The following is a 15,623-nucleotide window of genomic DNA, read 5'->3' on the forward strand; positions in this document are numbered from 1 at the left end:
CACACACACACACACGCTGCTTCTGCCCTGGGATTCAATCACACACACACACACACACACACACACACGCTGCTTCTGCCCTGGGATTCAATCACAGAGTTCTATTTCCAGTCACTGGGACGTAAGCTTTATGGGCTGCCTGATAGGGTAGCTTTCTAAGCAACGCTTGGCACTTTCTCGAGAGCCAGCCCCTCTGCCTTGCACCTTTGGGAGGAGTCCAATGATGAATGCCGTCTGATGCCTGCAGCAGTAGAAACTCAATTGCAGGTTTGTCCACCGTGGGAATGAGGCGTCTTCGGAAGATGATCAAGCCACATGCTCTCAGGGCCATGGTCTATTTGAGGACTGAAGAAGATGGGAGACATTGGGAAGTTACACAAAACAGGAGGATCCATCCTGGGGGCAGCATCTGGTGCTGGGGAGTAGCACAGATCAGCTAATAGTGACCTCATCAACTACAGAAAAAGGCAGCATTCCGAGGACCGGTGGGGGGAAATGAGGAATCAGAGACTGATTTGTGAATGATGGTAGGACCCTGGCCCCTACCCTGTCTGTGCAGCTCTATCCCAACTCCTCCAGGTCTCCCTGCTAAGACACAGGGCTGGTGTGAGTGTGTTAAGAGACCGGAGGTCCTCGGAGGCAAACCCACTGAACCTGGAGAGATGCTGGGAATGGGAGAGATGAGGAACATCATCATCAAACCCATGGTCCCATTTCCCTCAGCCTCCAGCCTGAGTCTGCGCGGCAGAGACTCCAACGATGGGGTTTCTGATGGCCTGAGGGGTCACTTAGGAAAGGTAGCTTGGTGTACTAAAAACATTTTAGAATGTTATACATTCACATGGTGCAAAATTCAAAGTACAAAAAGACACACACAGTAGAAAGTCTTTTTCCCACCCAATGAGAAGCACACTAGCATAGTGGGTCAAGAGTGTGACTCTGCAGCCTGGGGTCAAGTTCTGACTTTGCCACTTATTCACTGTGTGCTTAGCTCCTAAGCCTCAGTTTCCTCTGCTGTGAGACAAGATAGTAACAGTTCTACCTCAAAGGGTTCCTGTGAGGATCACATGACTTAACTTTTGTAAAGGGCTTTAGAACAGCGCCTGGCATGTAATGAGCACTCGGTAGGTTTCAATATGCATAGGAAAATGTCTGGAAGGATACACATCATTAATAGTGTTTTCTGGAGGACGAGATTATGGCGAGACTTTCATTTTCTAGTCCCTATATTTCTGCATTGTTTGGAAGTTCACAGAGAACATTTATTAATTTTATAATCACCAATTCAGTAAAGACTAAAATTTTTTAGTCTTTTCCATTTCAGTTACTTTTATTTTAAGATTTTCTTTTTATTTGAGAGAGAGCACAAGCAGGGAGGAGAGGGAGAAGCAAGCTCCCTATGAGCAGGGAGCCCGATGCAGGGCTCGATCCCAGGACCCTGAGATCATGACCCGAGCCGAAGGTAGACGCTTAACCGATTGAGCCACCCAGGTGCCCCTCAGTTACTTTTCTTTCCATTTCAGAAAAGAACGTCCACAACAACAAAAGACAGAAAGGGAGAAGAGTAGGAGTATCTGCAGCAGTGAAAAAACAATTCATCATCTGAAGGGGGACATGTCATCAAGGTAACAAAAAATATGGAAGATCTCTTATGTAAGGCCTCGCTAAAGAAAATGTGTCATTGGTTCAGTCAACAAATATTTACTGAGTACTGACTATGTAATAAGTACTGTGCTAGGCCTTTGCTCTCATGCAGTTTATATTCTAATGGGAGAGGCAGATTTTTTTTAAAGATTTATTTATTTATTTTAGAGACAGTATGTACATGAGCTGGTTGGGGGGGGGAAGAAGGGGGAAAAGAATCTCAAGCAGATTCCATGCTGAGCTCAGAGCCCATCCTGGGGCTTGATCCCACAACCCTGAGATCATGACCTAAGCCCAAACCAAGAGTCGGACACTTAACCAGCTGCACCACCCAGATGCCCTGGAAGAGGCAGAATTTAATCAAATAATTAAGCAATTTAAAAAATAATTGCCAATAAGGTATGTGCTACAAAGGAAAAATGTGTGATAGGTAACCTGACCTTGTCTGAGGGATCAAGGAAGACTTCCTGGAAAAAGGGATGTTTGAGCAGAGAAGTAAGGATGAGTAAAAGGTAAGTTGGCAATGGGAAGGAGGGAGAAAGTATGTTCCAGGTGGAGGGGACAGCATGGGCAAAGGCCCTGAGGTAGGATGGCAGAACTGAAAGAAAATCAGGTGTCTCAAATGCAGCAAAGGCCTAGGACAGTGGCCCAGGCAGGAAAAGACCTAAGTCAGTAGGGCCTCATCTGCAAGATTGCAGGGCCAAAGAAGGCGCTGCTGCACAGATAGCAGGGCTGAAGAGAGGATGGCTGGAGCTGAGGGAATGTTCTCCACGGCCCCCATGCTGTTACTCAATCAAGATGAACCTGGGGCGCCTGGGTGGCTCAGTCAGTTGAGCGTCTGCCTTCGGCTCAGGTCATGGTCCTGGGTCCTGGGATCGAGCCCTGCCATCGGGGTCCCTGCTCGGCGGGGAGTCTGCTTCTCCCTCTCTCTCTGACCCTGCCCCCACTTGTGCGCGCTCGCTCGCTCTCTCTCACTCTCTCAAATAAATAAATAAAATGTTAGGGGCGCCTGGGTGGCTCAGTCATTAAGCGTCTGCCTTCAGTTCAGGTCATGATCCCAGGGTCCTAGGATCGAGCCTCGCATCAGGCTCCCTGCTCGGCGGGAAGCCTGCTTCTCCCTCTCCCACTCTCCCTGCTTGTGTTCCTTCTCTTGCTGTGTCTCTCTCTGTCAAATAAGTAAATAAAATCTTAAATAAATAAATAAATAAATAAAATGTTTTTTTTAAAAAAAAGATGAGCCTGCATCTGTCAAAGGCACAAAAATCAGACCCAAACTGAAACTCATTCCTTAGGACTGCCAACAGATGGTTTACCAAAAAACCAAATGCACGCAACACTGTGATCTTTCCAAATGTTTCTTTCCTTTTTTTTAGATCTTATTTCTTATTTATTTATTTGAGAGAGAGAGAGCATGAGCGGGGAGGGGAGGGGCAGAGGGAGAAGAAGACTCCCCAGAGCAGGAGCCGCACATGGGGCTCCATCCCAGGATCCCAAGATCATGACCTGAGCGGAAGGCAAATGCTTAAACGACTGAACCACCCAGACACCCTGGTAGCAGGCTTTTTAAAACATTATATTGTATTTCCCTGGTCTCCCTATTTATGCCAAGAACTTTCCCCATTCTGGAAACCAGAAAGAAGCACCCTGTCACCACAGAACTGGTGAACAGAGATTTCAAATTATTGGTTCCGGTTCAGGCAAAAACAGGTACCTGATCCCCTGCCCTCCTATCAAGCTGCTCATACAGTATTAGCAAGTTCCAGGTGAAGGGCACCTTGTTCCTGCTTTGGGTAGAGTCTCATGGAATGAATGTTGGAATCCCTAGAGAGGCTTAGGGATCTAAGACTAGAGGGCAGTGCCCTGCCTTGGACAGGAAGCCCCAGAGCATTGCTCTACACCACAACCATCACCCATACATCATGGGGAAACAATAGTAGCTGGATGGGGGGGCCAAGAAAGACAGGCCTGGGGTGGCCATGTGGAGCCACTGGAAAGAGAGGAGCAGGCCAATATTTTCCCATGGGGGGAGAAGCTTAGGGTAGTGACAAGGGCACACCTCGCAAAAATGTATCTCAGTAGATACCAATGTGTAGGGATAACCACATCTAAGAACCAGACCAACCAGTGGTTCATCTCAATGGAACCAGAAGACCTAGAATCAAGAGCTAGGATCAGATGTCCACTTTCTCCCTATGCTATGGACCCATGGAGAGGACAGTTGTTCTAGAAAGGCAAAACTCTGATCTACCCTTTTCAGTTGCTTGGCTTGAGCCAGCTGTTCTCTAGAATTTCTCTCCTTCCCCATACACATTACTTCCTATTCATGCTTTCAGAAGCAGCTCAGTGTCACCTCTTCTGTGAAGCCTTCTGGCTTCTAATCATCTCATCTTCTGGGCCTTCAACACGGCTTGAATAAACTTCTGTAGGGTTTGATCGGAGAAGAACACTATGAGACAATTAAGGATTTAGTGTAGGGATTAGATCTTGTGCAATTATGGAAGTCGATGGAGAAATCCATGCAACTCTGTCACCTCTGCATCCGGTGTTGAGGCTGAAGTCTCTATAGGTCAGCAAGGCCAGCAGTTGGGAAGGGAAGCTGGATGCGAAGTGGAGGAGAGCAAGGAAAACTGGAACTTGTGAAGACAAACCAGATCCTATGAGGACAAGTAGAACTCCTGAGGACAAACTGAAACCTGTGACTTCCTTTCACCATCTCCAAGCTCATTAACGTGGGTAACTTCGAGGAGCTGGAGCCCTTTGCCATAGAGCTGAATGTTCATCTGGCCCAGCACCCAGAGTATCTGAAGGAGTAGATTCAGCAGGAGTTGGGGAGCTGCAGGCCTGGGTGCTTTATCCGGCACCAATAAGGTGAACCAGCAGATCAGCATCCAAAGGTATGCACTGCCACATGCTTGGTATCCTGCTCTGTCTTTCACAGTGTGCTGGCTGCTACTTCACTGCAGCTTTCCAAATCGTGCACACAATTTTCTTGAGGTCGACCCTAACTTGGAACCATACAGGAAGGGAATCCTGGGAAACACAGTTCCAGCTTAGCCAAGTGGACACAGTACAAAGCCACCACAAGCACAGTACCTAGTCTGGTAAGTCTCAGGCTGTACCTTTGGCAGGGAAGGTCCAGACTGTGCACTCTGTCTCCTTGGAACCCAGCACAGCAGCTCTCAACAGATGTTCACTGACTCAACAGAACACTCTCCCCACATCCCACTCGAACAAATGCGCAGGGTATGTTCTGGGATTTTGGGAAATAGCCCAGTGTTTTCCTGAAGAGTGCCATTTACATAAAAGTCAATGGAGCTATTGTTGTAGATTTTCTGTTTTTCTGGAGACCATGGAGTGAAACTGTCCTGGGGTTTGAAAGAGGCCAGCTTATAGAGAAACACACACACACACACACACACACACACGCGCGCGCACACACACAAGACTCCAAGTGGATTCAAACCTCAGGGGGTTAAAGAACACAGCATCCAATATGCAAATGTGCTTGCAGCCAGGATTGCAGAGATGAGAACTCCAGGCTGACAGCAGGCAATTCACACTTCAGAAAAGTGGCAAAGTGCCTTAGGTGGTTAAAAAAAACCTGAACAAAAAAACTCCTCAATGTCATCAGAAGGTTCCAGAAGCTAAGGAAAAGTGCTCTTGCCTTTCTCTATATACACATTTCCCTTACAGCTTAGGAGGTTCAGGACCTAGGTGCCAAAAAATAATTCACAGATAAATGGCTGTACTGATGTGTTGTGTTCTAATGTTTTCATCAAATTAATCAGTGTGCAATTGCAAGCATAGCTCAACCCCCAAAAGCCCTCACAAATATACCTTTAGATACAGAAAGAGCTCCCCAAATCCTCTCAGCGTGTTCCTTATCATCTAAAATCCCTTTAGCAGAAACTCTTTCATGCCACTATGTTATCAATTAAGCCTCGACACTGTGCCAGCTACATTGTGCAAGGTTCTTTACGTGTGTGTTTTTCAATGTTCAAGACAAATCTGCATCATAAGCAGGATTGTCTCCAGTTTTGGATGAGGAAACTAAGATTCAAAAAGGTTAAAATACTAGCCCAAGAGCATAGCTGGTCTGTGAATGGCAAGATTTGAATCCAAGTAAGCCTAACTCTGAAGTGTATATTTTTACCCCCTTCCACAGCTCTGCTTAATGTGAAAGAGCAGAGCTTAGAGCACAGATGGTCCTGAGAGAGGACATGCAAATACTTCATACAATTATTTCCAGTTCCCAAATTCCCAGTCTTTGATCTATATTCGCATGGAGGATTTTTAAGGTACCTGGCTGGAATCCTTTCCACAGGACAGGTTTTAGTTGGGGTGGAGGAGGGAGGGTGTGTAGATGAAGGTCCTGGTGCCCAGAGTTGACCCTGGAGAGGTAAAGTGTAGCCTGAGGCCCTGAAACTTGGCCTATCTGATAAGAGTTTCTGTGGGTCCTCTGCTTTTTCTCTGAGAAGCAGGAACCTAAAATCACATGTTCAAAACCTTATCAGGTAGCCTGGGGGTTCCCAACAACCAAGTGTTGGGAATACCTTTAATGCTAGCCTTGGACAAACACACAAGCAACTAACTTAGGGTGCTGGTATCCAGGAAAGTTGCCCAGGCCACTCCACTGTAAGGAGGAAGGCCAACTCTGCCTGCCCACAAGCAACTCCCACTGCTCAGTTTTCCCTTTCCTCCGACATCATAATGGTCTTTTCTGAATTTCCAACTCCCCTCTTCCCTTTCAAAGGACTGAACAGAAATGAGGTGCCCATCTGTGAATAAAGCTCTTTCTTGTAAAAACAACAAAAAGAGAAAAAGGAAAAGGAAAGAAAAGAAAAGGAAAAAGCTCCCAACTACTGTGAATAAATTGAGACAAAGAAAATGTTCCCTCAATTGCACCTTTTCCTGGACATCTGCCACTCTCTTTTCTCATAGAAACCAACCTGCTGAGTCATCTTGCTATCTTGGCTATTTGGCCGGGGGCAGAAACAGGAGATTTCACCTGTAATGGCATGAATATTGGCTTCTAGGATGAGGCCAAAGTCAGACAAGGTTGGAACAAAAATCATTCCTAGTAAAGAGGATCTGTGAAGTGGCCTATTAGTGCCATCTGCTGTACAATTCTAGAAAGCAAACATGGGGAATTCTAATATTAGAGCCTGAAGGGATTTACTTACTCATCTAACATCTGTTGAGTGTGTTCCCTTTGACAAGCAGTGTGACAGGATTGAAGAGTGGATATGAATCTGAATATTATAAAGCCGCAGCTTTCTAAGTGTTCACAGCCTCATGAAAGTGGAAGGTACTTAGACAAGTTGCCAGTTTATTTTGTGCACCATAGGGGTATGTATAAGATGGAAAGGAAGCAACGAAGCGAGAGTGATTATCTTTAGGTCAAAGGGGCACCCCGTAGGATTCTGAAGGATGGCTAGGAATTCACCAGGCAGAATCAAGGTGGAGGCAAGGGGCATTCCAGGCAAAGGGAGGAGTGTGGGTAAAGACCCTCAAGCACAAAATGACATTCCACTGATAAACAGTTTGTAGGCAACGAGGAGGAGCCTTTGACTGGTTTTAGGCAGGGCTGCCAATATGGTCAGACTGACATTTTACAAAAACAAATTCTGGCAGCAAGGAAGGTGGAGAATGGATTAGAAGATTGGAGGCAGGAAGACCAACCAGTCACAAGCTTTTTGCCAACAACAGTCCAGATGACAAATGATATAGAGTTAAATTAAGGCAGAGACCCCGAGAAAGGAGAGGAAGGGATGAATTTGAGAGATATCTCAAAAAGAAAACCAACAGTATTTAAATGTTTCATTGTCCAAGGAAGAGGGGTGGGGGAGAGGGGAGAAGAGAGAGAGAGGGAGGGAGAGGTTGTTTGGTTTGGGTGACTAGAGAAGTTGGTGGAGTAGGGAGTAGAAAGTAAGCTAATGATTTGTTTGGGAAAAGATGAATCTGAAGTGCTGCTGACTACCCCACAAGGTAAATGAACACAGGGAATTGTGCTCAGTGATCATCTCATTCCATCTCTTCATTTCCAAAGGTGAAAATTTCCTACTGGAGAAAGATTTTGCTCCCACCATAGATACCTCTGCAAGCCACCTCCCTCCACTTGGGTAAGTCTGCCTATGCATCTGGTATTCTGGTATTCAAAGCATTTTATCCTCCTTCAGACAGAAACAACATGGAAAAGCATGGCTAGCTTTGCAGTGAAAAAGACCCAGCTTCCTAATTCAACAGTTGTATTACTTTAAGCAAAATACTTCTCTAAGCCTCATTTTCCTCATCTGTAGAATGAGGGTAACTTCTACTTTACATGACTGTTGTAGAGTTTAAAAAACATATATATAGGATCTGACATATCAGAAGTACTGAATATATATGAGTCACTTTCACTCCTGTTATCATAAAAGGTTATCAGGAAGCTTCTGTGTTATGTTTTAATTGCAAGCTCTTAGCTTCTATTGATAGTTGAATCAAGAAATAAATGGCTTTTCATAATTCCAGCAAAACTGCTGGTGAACACACTGTTCACCACACCATTATATTCCTTATGCATAAAGTACCACAAGATAAATTCCTTTCAATAAGTACTAGGAAGAAATTTCACTCTTTTGTGAAAAATGGTTTCCTTAATTATTTCTCTGACAAGTTTTGAGCTAAATTGGGTACTTGCAGTAAGTCTACTGGCCTTGTTAGCTAGTATATTTGTTTGTTTCTATTATGAAGGTAATAGGTACCATTTTTTGAGGGGTTACTGCTTGCCAGGCATTGTGCCAAGTGCTTTACTTTCATTATTTCATTTAATCTTCACAACAACCCTCTGAGTCTTTCCCGCAATTTTTCAGAAGAGGAAAAAGGAAAGCAGGTCTGCCTGATTCCCAACATCACTGCTCTTAACCTCGACTCTGTATTAGCGTTTTACATTTGGCTATTTGATTGCATTGTTTCTTTTTCTTTTTTTTTTAAGATTTTATTTATTTATTCATGAGAGAGCGAGAGAGAGAAAGGCAGAGGGAGAAGCAGGCTCCCAAGGAGCAGGGAGCCCGATGCGGGACTCGATCCCAGGACCCTGAGATCATGACCTGAGCCGAAGGCAGACGCTTAACCATCTGAGCCACCCAGGCGCCCTCTTTTCTTTTTTTTTTTTTTTAAGATTTTATTTATTTATTTGACAGAGAGTGAGTTAGCGAGAGTAGGAACACAAGCAGGGGGAGTGGGAGAGGGAAAAGCAGGTTTCCCGCCGAGCAGGGAGCCCGACGCGAGGCTCAATCCCAGGACCCTGGGATCATGACCCCAGCTGAAGGCAGACGCTTAATGGCTGAGCCACCCAGGCGCCCCGGAAGAGCTCCCTTGTTTGACTCCAGAAGGAGATGGTTTCATCATTCTCTGCTGCCTTCTTTCCAATGTGAACATAGTTACCAGCACAGCCGTTAGCCATGGCCCAGACGAGGCTCGGCCCAGAGCTGGCCAGGGGGCATCTGGCGATAATCCAGGCGCGTGGAGACCGTTCTCCCGCAGTTATTCTCCGAGCCTTTCTCCACCCCTATTTTCTTTCCTTTTTTTCGGAGATACAATAACAAATACATACGGCCCCAAACCGGGCCAGAACAAAGGAAAAGGAAGTTCTGTTTTAGATGGTGGGACTCTGGTGTGATTTTCTTTTTTTACTACTGCTAATTGCCAAGATATTATCTATTCAATAAATGAAGCCATTAGAACATACAAAATCTCTTCTGGAAAGCAGACAGGGTATAAAGGGTAACAACAAAGTGAAACTGAGGCCAACGGCACTCCTGCCGCCCGTCCCTAAACCCGGAACTCTGCAATTCCGACGTCCCACCCCATCACCACCAGCAAGCGGGCCAGCAATGCTCAGAGCCATAGAACCCTCCCCTCTCCCTGAGCATAGAGGAAAACTGAGGCCCTGCGAGCGGCCGGGGCCTGGCCTGCCCACGCCTCACTGAGAGCCTGGTGCGTCCACCCTTGACAGTGCAGCGACGGGAGATTATTCAGGTGCAGATTCCCATCGCTCCAACGATCAGTTCCTCCGTGGAACCCTGCACCCAGATCCCCCTCTCTAAGACTACTCACCCAAAGCCCAGGGCGGCAGGAGGCAGGCCTTGAACAGAAAGGGGGAGTACGACGACCAATCCGGAAGGTTCGGTTGCGCTTAGAGCGACCAACAGGGTAGGGTAGAAGGCCCCTCCACCCGCCTCAAAGATGCCGTACTTTCACTTAGAACGTCGCGAGATCTTCACTCATGCGATATGATTGGTTGAAAGACGCAGCTTGAGAGTTACGCCCACTGCTTCCTCGGATCCCTGATTGGTCTTCTCGAGAAGAAGGCCTCTAACGTCAACGAGCTCCCCCGGCGCCCATTGGTGGATGAGGCGGGGCTGCCGGCGCGCGGGCGCCGGCGCGGGCGTTCGAACCCGCGCTTGGTGGCGTTACCATGGGGATGCGGCCTGGCCGGCGCCTCAAAAACTGGTGAGTTGACAGCACGCTTGCCAACTTTGGGGCTCTCTCCTGTCGGCATTGTCTTCTGTCCTCAGGGTTGACCGAGGGGGAACTTGGAAGCCACTGAGGTGAGAAATGGTGGGGAGAACCGGGGAGGAGAGGGGTAGGCCTCTGCCCCGCGGGAGAGGGCACGCTGGACGCCTACAGAGCGTGAGAGGAGGCGGCGGTTGCAAGGAAACCCGGGTTTGGCCTCTCCTGGTTGTTCGAACGCTCACCTCCTCTCCTACCCTTCATCCCCTTATCTCTGCCTTTTCTTCAGTGATTATCTCGAGCGCTACTTCTCCCATGAAGCCTTGCTGAGTCTCGAAATCTTCTTGCCTTTGAACCCATGGCCCTGAGTGGAACCTTAGAGCACTTCTATTCGGCCTTGGGTTATTTGGGTACTTCCGTGAGCCTCATTCTCCTCGTTCCTCCCATATAATTTAGAGGTTTTTGAGGCAGAGCGACCATCTTTTATTCCCAGTGTCTTACACACAGTAGAGTTTTCAGGAAATACTTGTTGAGTTTAATTCACCACAAATGGATTGGGTTTCCCTCTATGCACTGCCCTGTTTTCCCTCCCGTTCAGAGGGGTTTTTGTTGTTGTTGTTGTTGTTTTTTATGGGAGTAGAGGGAGGGTACCCTAATCTCATATTCGGTAGAACCTGAAAGTCCATATTGGCCTTTCCACTGTTGGTGAAAGGAAAAATTTTTTTGGAGTGCTTGCTAGAACCCTTCTGGTATTGTGGCTTTTAGTCTTATTCTCCCAATGCTTTTATTAAACTTCTTAATGAGTCTTTGCTTAAAACAAACCATTCCTGTTGTTGCTGAACTCCAGGAGTATCTCAGTTTCTTAGTGACCCACAGCTGTTGTCACATTTTAAGAGTGCTGTGGAAACGGTTTTAAAGCATTTTCTCCTTTGTATTCTCCTTGTAGTCACTCTGCTTCAGGTGCATGTAACAGCTGCCCTGGTAGTTGTCCATTCATCAGCTGTCCATGATAGAATTGCATTACCAAGACTGTTATTTTGTCAGCTCATAAGACTATATTGCCAATCTGGATTGTTGATGATTCTCATGTGAAATTCATAGATCAATGATTTTAATAAGAGGATTGAAAAAGTCAGATATAGTAGCTGTGTTATTATTATCCTCTTATAAAAGTTTGACCACAACCATATAGCTAAACTGCAGATCTGTGACATGTAATGGAAACCAGATTGGGGATTCAGGGTGTGGCTTTGGCTCTGTCTCTACTCACTGTGGCTGACTTTGCAAGTCATTTAGCCCTTTTATACCTCACTTTTTTCAACTGGAAAATCAAAGTGTTGAATTATATTAGAATTCCTGTGACTCTACTATCAACTTAAGCAATTGGTTATTTTTTTAAAATTCCAGTATAGTTAACATACAGTGTTACTAGTTGCAGGTGTACAATACACTGATTCAATAATTCTGTACATTACTGTGATCATAAGTGTCCTCTTAATCCCCTTCACCTGTTCACCCATTCCCTCCACCCACCTCCCCTCTGGTAACCATCAGTTTATTCTCTGTAGTTAAGAGTCTGTTTTTTGGTTTGTCTCTTTTTTTCTTAGCTCATTTGTTTTGTTTCTTAAATTCCACATGGGGTGAAGTGATATAGTATTTGTCTTTCTCTGACTTACTTCACTTAGCATTTTATCCTCTAGATCCATCCATTTTGTTGCAAAATGGCAAGGTTGCATTTTTTTTATGGCTCCATAATATTCCACTGTATATGTATTCCATCTTCTTTACCTGTTCATCTATTAAAGAATACTTGGGGGGCGCCTGGGTGGCTCAGTTGTTAAGTGTCTGCCTTTGGCTCAGGCCATGATTCCAGGGTCCTGGGATTGAGACCCGCATCGGGCTCCCTGCTCAGTGGGAAGCCTGCTTCTCCCTCTCCCACTCCCCCTGCTTCTGTTCCCTCTCTCGCTGTGTCTGTCTCTGTCAAATAAATAAATAAAATCTTAAAAAAAAAAAAATACTTGGGCTGCTTGGCAGTTGTAAATAATGCTGCAATAAAAATAAGGATGCATTTATGCTTTTTTTTTTTAAAGATTTTTATTTATTCATTTGAGAGAGAGAGAGACAGAGCACAAGCAAGGGGAGCAGCAGAGGGAGAGGGAGAAGCAGGCTCCCCGCGGAGCAGGGAGCCCGATGTAGGGCTCGATCCCAAGACCTGGAGATCATGACCTGAGCCGAAGGCAGACACTTAACCATCTGAGCCACCCAGGCGCCCTTATACTTTTTTTTCTAGAGAGGGAGTGCGTGTGCAAAGAGGAGAAGGGGAGGGGCAGTGGGGGAGGGAGAAAGAATTTTTTTTTTTTCCCCTCAAAGATTGTTTTTCTTTGTCAGAGAGAGAGAGCGCACACACGCGTGGCGTGCGGGGGGAGCAGCAGGCAGAGGGAGAAGCAGGCTCCCCGCTGAGCAAGGAGCCCAATTCGGGGCTTGATCCCAGGACCCTGGGATCATGACCTGAGCTGAAGGCAGATGCGTAACCGACTGAGCCACCCAGGCCTCCGGAGAGAGAGAATCTTAAGCAGCGAGCCCAGTGTGGGGCTCAATCTCACGACCCTGAGATCATGACCTGAGCAGAAATCAGGAGTCCGTTGCTTAATGGACTGTGCCACCCAGGTGCCCCTACTTTCAAATTAGTGTTTTTGTGTTCATATTCATATGCACCAGTTTGCATTCCTAACAGTGCATGAGGGTCCTTTTTCTCTACATCTTCACCAACACTTGTTGTTTCTTGTGTTTTTTATTTTAACCATTCTAACAGGTGTAAGGTGATAACTTTTTGTGGTTTTGATTTGCATTTCCCTGATAATTAGTGATGTTAAGCATCTTTTCATGTGTCTGTTGGCCATCTATATCTTTGGAGAAATGTCTGTTCATTTCTTCAGGCAATTGGTTATCGATGTCAGGTAAACATCACACGTTCAGCCTTCCAAGGACTGTACAGCTGGAGCTGAGAGCTGCCATTTATTGAGCATTTACCCTGTGCAAAGCACTATATCCGGGCTTTATATAAATATTACATTTTTCTTAGCATAGTACATCAATGTACTGACCACATATTATTTCATTAAAAGCTTTTGGTTTATGTTATTAATTTAAATCTTTAACTGTTATATGTACTAATGCAATGTCTGTGGGGCAAACTAGGGCATGATCCTCATCTTCCAGTTTAGGAGGAATAGCAGTTTCTTTGGGCTGCCATTTCATTGTTTGTAATGTAAGGGGTTGAACTCTTCTCAGTCCCTTACAGATTAATTGATCAGTTAATCCACTCTCTTGTACTGCCTTAGCAAACCTGTTCGTAATTTGTTCAGAGTAAATCCTCAACGAATTTTGTTAAACGAGTAATAGTTTTACTCATACTTTGAGTATTGTGGTCATTGTATACTTCCCTAGTTATTGTCTCAAGGATTTTGATGTTCACATCCTGTTAAACAAGAAGACTCTTCCATAGGCATAAACTAATAATAGGTACCATTTGTATTGGGAAAACTCAGTTTTCCACCCATATGTCTTCCTGTGTAGGGAAAACCTCATTTCTTTTCCTCCTGTGTGTCTCCTTTACCACTCATATAGAAGACTTCTGACACTTCCGTCAAATGTGTGGGGACTTTTCCCCCACCAGGCAATTCTCTATGACACCAGCTGTGGGTCCTATAATTTAACTCAGTCTAACTCTCCCTGCCTGGAGATGGTGTCAGATCCCACAGGTTAAGGGCTCAGTCTGACGAAACTGCTCCCACCCCACTTCAGATGCCAACTCTGAGTAGTAGGCCCCCAGGTTATCCACAACTTCTGTCAGATTTGGCTACAAATCAGGGGTTCCCATGACTCCCTCCTTGGATTCAATTAATTTGCTAGAGTGGCTCACAGAAGTGAAGGAAACACTTAAGTTAACCAGTTTATTAAAGGTTACGATAAAGGATGTAGATAAATAGCCAGATGAAGAGATACATAGGGCAAGGTCTGGGACAGTGTCAAGGATAGGAGCTTCTGTGCCCATGGAGTTGAGGTGTGTCACTCTCCTGGTATGAATGTGTTCACCAGCCTGGAAGTTCTCTGAACCCCATACTTTTGGTATATTTATGGAAACTTTGTCACATAGGTGTGATCAGTTATTCAGTCCATTTACAGCTTCTCTTCCCTCTCTGGAAAATGGGGGGTAGGACTGAAAAGTTCAAGCTTCTGCTTATGGCTTGATCTTTCTGGTGACCAACGCCCACCCAGAGTTGCCTTGTGAGAACAAAAGATGCTCCTAGTACTCGTTTGGTTTTTTGTGTGTGTGTGGTTTTTTGTTTTGTTTTGTTTTTGAGTAAAATGATAGAAGTTTACTAAGTGAAGATACAGAAAAAGCTCTCAAGAGTGAGAGGGGTCCTGACAGGGTTGCCCGCTCCTAGTACTCTTATCACTTAGGAATTTACCAGGGTTTTAGGAGTTCTGTGCCAGGAACCAGGGGCAGAGACCAATATATGTTTTATATTATCTTGTATCATTTTGTTGTGTGCTTCTGTGTCAGATACTGAATGTAGCATTTTATTTACATTATTCCAATTAATCCTTATAAAAGCAAACATCTTTCCCAAGTCACTATCATTTTTTGCCTGTTTTAACTACAAGCAGATTCCTAAATGATCTCCCTCCTTCCATTTTTGCCCATCCCCTACAATCCATTTCCCACAGAACTTGCAGAGTAATCTTTAAAGATCTTGTCCTTTCCTCACTTAAAACCATCCAGAGACTTCCTCTTTCATTTTAAATTAAAATCCAGGGGCGCCTGGGTGGCTCAGTTGGTTAAGCATCTGACTCTTGATTTCAGTTCAGGTCATCATCTCAGTCAGGGTCGTGAGACTGAGCTGGGCATTTGGCCCATGCTGGGCGTGGAGCCTGCTTAAGATTCTCTTTCTCCCTCTGCCCCTCCCCTGCCTCCTTCTCCTAAAAATAAATAGGGATGGCCGGGGGGCTCAGTTGGTTAAGCATGAGACTTTTTTTTTTTTTAAGATTGTATTTATTTGAGAGAGACAACATGCTAGAGTGGGGAGAGGGGCAAAGCAGGAGAGGGGGAGGGAGAGGGAAAGGGAGAGAATCTCAAGCAGACTCTGCACTGAGCCTAGAGGCCAATGTGGGGCTCGATCTCCTGACCCTGAGATCATGACCTGAGCCCAAACCAAGACTCCTACACTTAATCGACTGAGCCACTCCGGCAACCCTAGCTCCTAAGCATCAGATTCTTGACTGTGGCTTAGGTCATGAGCTCAGAGTTGTGAGATCCAGCCCCGTGTAGGGCTCTGCACTCAGCACAGAGTCTGCTTGTCCCTCTTCCTCCCCCAGTGTGCACACACATGCTTGCTCTCTCTCAAATAGATAAAATCTTTTTAAAAATAATTGATTAAAATCCAGACACCATTACTTGACCCTCATAATCTGGCCCCACC

General features: G+C 45.5%; 2 protein-coding genes across 2 annotated transcripts in view; one reads left to right on the forward strand and one right to left on the reverse strand.

Moving 5' to 3' along the window:
- Window positions 1-9,882, reverse strand: part of NUDT2 (nudix hydrolase 2) — a 12,233-nt gene extending 2,351 nt beyond the window's left edge. The window contains exons 1-2 of the mRNA XM_032396919.1: window positions 9,745-9,882; window positions 205-345 (exon numbers count right to left, since the gene is read on the reverse strand). Coding sequence (XP_032252810.1) covers window positions 205-331 — 127 coding nt within the window. The 5' untranslated portion in view covers window positions 332-345; window positions 9,745-9,882. The remainder of the gene's footprint in view (window positions 1-204; window positions 346-9,744) is intronic.
- A 157-nt stretch (window positions 9,883-10,039) lies between these two features.
- The window catches only part of KIF24 (kinesin family member 24), an 84,716-nt gene continuing 79,132 nt past the window's right edge, over window positions 10,040-15,623 (forward strand). Inside the window, exon 1 of the mRNA XM_032396795.1 lies at window positions 10,040-10,140. The gene's annotated coding sequence lies outside the window, so the exon portion shown is untranslated. The remainder of the gene's footprint in view (window positions 10,141-15,623) is intronic.

The sequence above is a fragment of the Phoca vitulina genome, unplaced genomic scaffold (genome assembly GCF_004348235.1).
Source record: "Phoca vitulina isolate PV1807 unplaced genomic scaffold, GSC_HSeal_1.0 scaffold94, whole genome shotgun sequence".
Lineage (NCBI taxonomy): Eukaryota > Metazoa > Chordata > Mammalia > Carnivora > Phocidae > Phoca > Phoca vitulina.